The sequence below is a fragment of the Notolepis coatsorum genome (genome assembly GCF_963971535.1).
Source record: "Notolepis coatsorum genome assembly, chromosome: 2".
NCBI lineage: Eukaryota > Metazoa > Chordata > Actinopteri > Aulopiformes > Paralepididae > Notolepis > Notolepis coatsorum.
The window spans coordinates 198,455,499-198,461,498 of NC_140166.1; the positions used below are offsets into that span (position 1 = coordinate 198,455,499).

The 6,000-nt window shown below is 39.8% G+C and overlaps 1 protein-coding gene across 2 annotated transcripts in view; it reads right to left on the reverse strand.

Annotated features, from left to right (window-relative positions):
- Window positions 1-2,845, reverse strand: part of safb (scaffold attachment factor B) — a 45,597-nt gene extending 42,752 nt beyond the window's left edge. For both annotated transcript variants that reach the window (XM_084338176.1, XM_084338175.1), the window contains exons 1-5: window positions 2,595-2,845; window positions 1,245-1,335; window positions 1,020-1,084; window positions 620-874; window positions 359-415 (exon numbers count right to left, since the gene is read on the reverse strand). In XM_084338176.1, coding sequence (XP_084194302.1) covers window positions 359-415; window positions 620-874; window positions 1,020-1,084; window positions 1,245-1,335; window positions 2,595-2,738 — 612 coding nt within the window. In that variant the 5' untranslated portion in view covers window positions 2,739-2,845. The remainder of the gene's footprint in view (window positions 1-358; window positions 416-619; window positions 875-1,019; window positions 1,085-1,244; window positions 1,336-2,594) is intronic.
- Between the last annotated feature and the right edge of the window lie 3,155 nt (window positions 2,846-6,000).

Here is a 6,000-nt window from a genome sequence, read left to right on the forward strand (position 1 = left end):
TGAAAATAATTTTATAGCGATAACATTTTTGGCCATATCGCCCAGCCCTACTGTAGCACTCAAGTTTCAGCACTGTTTGATGAACATTGTTACTTAGCTGAAAGAGTTGTACCCTTCCTGCTGACCTGTTGTACAGAACTTGTAAGCTAAATGAATAAATGTAAATGTTATATGGTTCTTCAGTGCAAGGTTACAAGATAGGACATAAAAGGATGACATATCACACTGTAATTTGTACTGGAAAATTATATAACATAAAATACTGTTACACAATAAAGATATTGTGATATGATATTCTCGCCATATTGCCCATCAGCAGCTTCACATGCACATACTGCAGATTCCTAGGACACAATACCTCTTTGGGTGATGGGCATGTCAGATCTTCATCTTTATCTCCAGACTCATTGGTCTCCTGTTTAAACAAAAAATTTAGTAAATAAACATTCCATACAATGTAAACCTAGTATAAGATCTTGTGATACATTTCACTATTTGTTTGTTGAAGCTACACTTGTGAATTGAACACTATTAAACTGCTTTATCAGATCAGCAAATTGCCTTGATCTTTGTTTTTACTGACGACATTAACAGACTTGAACCATTAATAGTCTATCACCTTGTCAACCTTGGAATCAGCCTCGGATACCTTGGAATCAGCCTCTGATTCCATCACTCCATTCTCCTGTTCTTTATCCTTCATGACCACATCTTCCTCTGCCTGGTTGTCTTCACCATTGGGTGACTTCAGGATTTCGTCCTCATCATAGTCTTCCTCAATGGGCATTCCATCATCATTTCCTGCCTCGTCCAGAACATTCATGTCAAGGATGTCCATCTCCTGCATGTTCTCCTGCTCGTCTTGCTGTTCTTCCTGATGATGAAGGAGGAAAACACGATAAGTATGTCTGGTGTGTAATAAGAGCTAGAGCATTTTTAACACAAACATTGAAACATGTCAAACCGGAATATACTGCATTATAAATTATTTAAGGTAATGTCATTCCAAACAAGTTCACCTGTCCATCTGCAGAATCGTCCTCAACAGCGCTGTCCTCTGGCTCGTCATTGTCTTGCACTGCACCTGTTGAGACAATGCTTCAGTTTAACCGAAAAGGCCAAGTAGAGTAGAGTCGAGTAGGTACCATGCAGTGGAAAAGAGGCATCTAGATATAACTAGTTGTGCAGAAAACAGGCTCTCCGCTGAACTATTAGCAAATAATTATGCTATTGGTTGCACTCACCTTTGACAAGGCGTTTGGGCGTAGGTTTCTTTGAGGATGGCTCCTGATCAACAACCATCTCGTCCGGATTTCCACCCTCATCCTCAATTGCCTGTCCATAAAGAATAAACATCAGCATAAAGATTAGCACGTTGGTTGGTTAGCAAACGTTAAACAAATGACAGACGTGATATTACATTAAGTAATATACTTCTTGACCCCTAGTGAAAGAAAGCTATTGATTTTGATAACACCATGACCTTTCCTCAGGCACCACCATTAGGCCAAACTGAGAACATATCTTGAATAGTAATGCCCAGATTGCCATCTTTGTTTTGCACATTCATGACTAGAGGAAGACTTTGGTGACCCTGGCCTGTGCGTGACGTTTCCTCTAGTGTCACCATCATCAGGCCAAATTTTCAAATGAGTGCATCTCCTGACCCATTAGTAGTTGTAAAATCATCACATTGGCTCTGAACATTCATGAGCCCTAGAGGAAGAAACCACAGAGATACATAACGTTTTTGCACAAAATGTCATGTTCCTCATGGCACGAGTCGACACCATTTATTGGAGTCAGGTGATAATCTTCTGCAATGTGTGCAGAGAGGAATCAATGGACTGTTCTCATCCCAAGATGTTACATCCCAGATTGGATGTTTCTCTCATTTATACTATAGCTTTAGGAGGGTGATGCATATTCATTCACAGATAATAACTGAACGGTCCTGGGGCACAGGACGAAATATATTTAAATGAGTGCCATTCCGTTTATAAATAACCGCAAATTGGGGATATTTTATTGTTAACGGTTGACGCTAGATCATCTGCGTTTTATTGGGAGTAATCAATTGTTGGCCAAATCGCGATGAGTCATTATTGTAACCTCACCCACCCCCCAACTAGCACTAGCTAACCATTTAAAATACATTTTTCTCCAGGCCGTCCGATCTAGCGGCAACCATTGTTAAGGCCTTGGCAGATGTTAACTCGAATCTGACGCAGAACGGCTAATGTGTAGCACGATATCTGACAAATATATAGTATGTACTTCGTTTTAATACGTTAAAGCAGTCGAAATTATGTCCGTTTGCACGTTATTTTCTTTCTGTATGTTATGCAGCAACGGTCTAGTCGCGTTAATACAAACGGATACTGTAATCGGGGCCTAACGGTAGCGTTAGCTAACAAGCTAACTAGTGGGCCTGTGAATTACATCGTTAACGTTAGGGTCGAGATATTATAACGTTATTCACCGAGCTGCAATAAACCACAGGTCTCGGTTTAGCCCACACTATGCGGTTTCACGTAATGCGTTTAGTAGTTAGACAAGAGAGTAGTAACAGTTACACTAGTAGTTCGCCAGACCTTTTTCAAACGCTCTGACAGAACATTCTTGATGCCGGCGGTGTCCAGGTTTCGTTTCTTCAGTTCGGCCTTCAAATCAATGACTCTCAGCTCCGATATTTTGCGAACTTCGGCGGTCTCTGCTTCTACTTTAGAGTCAGTCATGGTTTAAATGATAAGTCTGTATTCAGCTTGAAAGAACTGCGTTTGTCAAAATGTTGCAATCTTGCAAGAAACCAAGCGGTCGGCTGACTGACCAGCACTTCTGAAAAACCAAAATGGCGATAGCAGTCACTCGCCCGCCTGAGCTTCTCGAGGTAGAGCTCTGGTGCGCACGCGCCGTACAGCTGTAACGACATGTGCCTGTAGTACAAGGATATCAGACACCTAACATACAGTACAGTAATATTATGTAGTCAGCCTCCAACTGCATTTAAATCAACCCCCAATAGCCACAAGGGCCACCATAGAGATAGCTATGACTCAAATGGCATTTAGGAAAAGACAAAGCATTTATATAATGTTTATACTAGTCAAGACAGTGGTGAATGGGAAGTATCATGTTGGTCATCTCAGTTTTACATGTTCCTAATCTGGGTGATGGAGAGTAGACAGTGGTAGATTGTTCCTTTGCAATCTGGCTGGTGTTTAGTGTATTTTCCTGGGCCCAGGAGTTCAAAACATTGAATCCCTATTGATTGATTGACATTTTTTATTAACAGATTGCAGAATAAGTATACAGTAGGCCTACAGCTCAATACACACAATTGTTAAGGGGATGCCGACCAGAGAAAGACTTTCGTCTTGTTTACATCAGGGTCCCCCAATTTCAATTCATAATGAGTTGAAATTAATGAATACAAATTTGATCCAATCAGATAGGGATTACAAGTTTTGAACTCCTGGGCCCTGATGTCTGGCTATGTCGGTTAATTTAATTATTTGGTTTTAATTCATTTAACATTAATAAGGTTGATCTGGAGAAAATAATCTTTATCTGTAAATAATTTCCTTCTCATTGGATTTTTTTTAAATAGTTCATGTTCAACTCAACTCCTTTTACGCACGGTTCGGTGCAAACAGTGGCGACGCTAGCTCACCGGCTAACGACGTCACTGACACACCGGTCGTCGTGGATGGGGGGGGGGGGGGGGGGCACTCTCTCAGTGACGGAACACAGTGTGAGAAGAGCATTTATGTGGGTGAACACCAGAAAGGCAGCACTACCACCCCTGCAGGTCTTATATAACAAGAGGTGCAAATCCAGAGCCTGCAGAATAATGAAATACCCTCACCACCCCAACAACAGCCTGTTCAAGCTGCTGCGGTCAGGCAAACGCCTGCGAACACCAGCAACTAGGACAGAGAGACTTCGGCTCAGCTTCTTCCCCCAGGCCATCAGAGTCTTGACACTGAACTCTCCACACACAAGCACACATGAGCACACACATAGCACACACACTGTATACGCTCACACACTAACAGTCACTTTAGCATGAACACACACACACACATGCTGCACACGCTCACACTCAACGGTCACTTTACACAATGAAAAGGTCACTTAAAAAAAAAAAAAAACAAGAGTGGTTCTTGTATAGTAAATAGATGGATATAGCAAGTTAGCATAAGGACAACTGTGGATTTTATAGTATAGCATTGTATAGTAGTGTACATAAGACCCAGTGCCTCATCCGTAGCTAACATTGTATTGCACTATCGCAGGACCTTAGCATGTCTTACCATGCTTTTTGTAAACTTTATGTACATTATACCTGTTATGTCTTATTCTTATTACTTGTATTATTGCACAAATGTCTTATTCTCATTCCTATTCTTACTAATTGTATTATTGCACAATCGCTGCGGGCATGACCCCCCGCATTTCACTGTATGCTTGTATGCCGTGACAAATAAAACTCTTGACAATTGACTTGACTTGATGTTCAATGATACTTTTGTATACTGTAGTGCTGTGTGTTTTTCCAAATGTTCCCCCATTGCATGCACTTTACTCAGCGCTACAGTAACAATGGGAGTATATTTGTTTATCAAAAAATAGGGAGACATATATACAGTGTCAGATTACTTGCAGGTAACTAAGGACAGGTGCCTGTAGTACAATGACATCAGATACTTTTGTACATATAGCAATAGAAATATTAAAGTAGCTTTAATCAGCCTCGGAAATCAAACTGCCTTCAAATCAGCCTCCCAATAGTCATAAGGGCCTTCATGAAGATAGAAGTGACAAATGTACATAAATAGCACACAGAAAAAGCCAAAGCATTCTCACACAAGTATACTTTTGATAAAATAAATGATAATACATTGATTCCAAGCGGTACTTCAGTAAAAAAAATTAAGTACAGTACAGTAACATGTGAATAAATTACATGAAATATGTAGTATTTGCTGGTACAAATAAGCTATAGTCACCAGTGTTGTGTGTCTGTGTGTCACTCTCATTCATTGGTTTTTCTCATCCATCTCTTTCTCCCTTGTCATTGTCACACACACACTCTGTGTCTCTTTTCCTCTATCTCTCCATCTCTTTTTTTTGCGTGTATGGAGGTGTGTAAGGCTACCTATCCTCTCAGCCTCTTTTAATAGTCTTTCTAGTTTTTCTACCTACTCTACTAATGACATGTGAAAAAGATTGGTTAAAACGCAATGTTTCAACTGCTGTGTCCTGCTGTGCCTCTTGTCTTCATTGAGGGAGGGAGCAATAACGCCTATAGCTGTGCAAAAGCTTACTGCACCTGGTATTTCCAGGCGGTCTCCCATCCAAGTACTAACCAGGCCCGAACCTGCTTAGCTTTGTTTTATTTATTTATTTTTTAAATCTTTTTATTATTAGAAATATATATATATTTTAACATTTTAAGTGCATACATTTTATATTTACATACACACACATAAATACAACATATTCTTTCTATTTTACCTTTCCCATTCTTACACTTTCAGTTTATACAGTTTTATTTTTCCTATACCACATAATTACACCTTAAATAATAGATTGGTATGAAATCAAAGAACTCATAAACACAATAAAACAAAACCGAAATTAAAACAATAGCTACTATCCCAACGTAAACCACCCACAAAAACTTTGCTTCAACTTTCTCACCCAAATCAACAAAAACATAAAACAAACTAGACATGTGCTCCTTCTCTCTGTTATGGTCGAACTAAGTGGTCAAAAGTGGCAGTACCCCGGGACAGAGAGACACAGGAAACAGATGATAAATAAACCAGATTTAATAGAAATATACAACAGGAGAAAACTGGGGAATAAACAATACTATCCTAACAGGGCCTAAGTGGGGGAAGTGTGGTGCCAGCAGGGAACATGTTAATGAGGTGTGTAATACAGAATAACCTATGTGTGTGGATGCATGTGTCTAACATGTCAAACTAATGT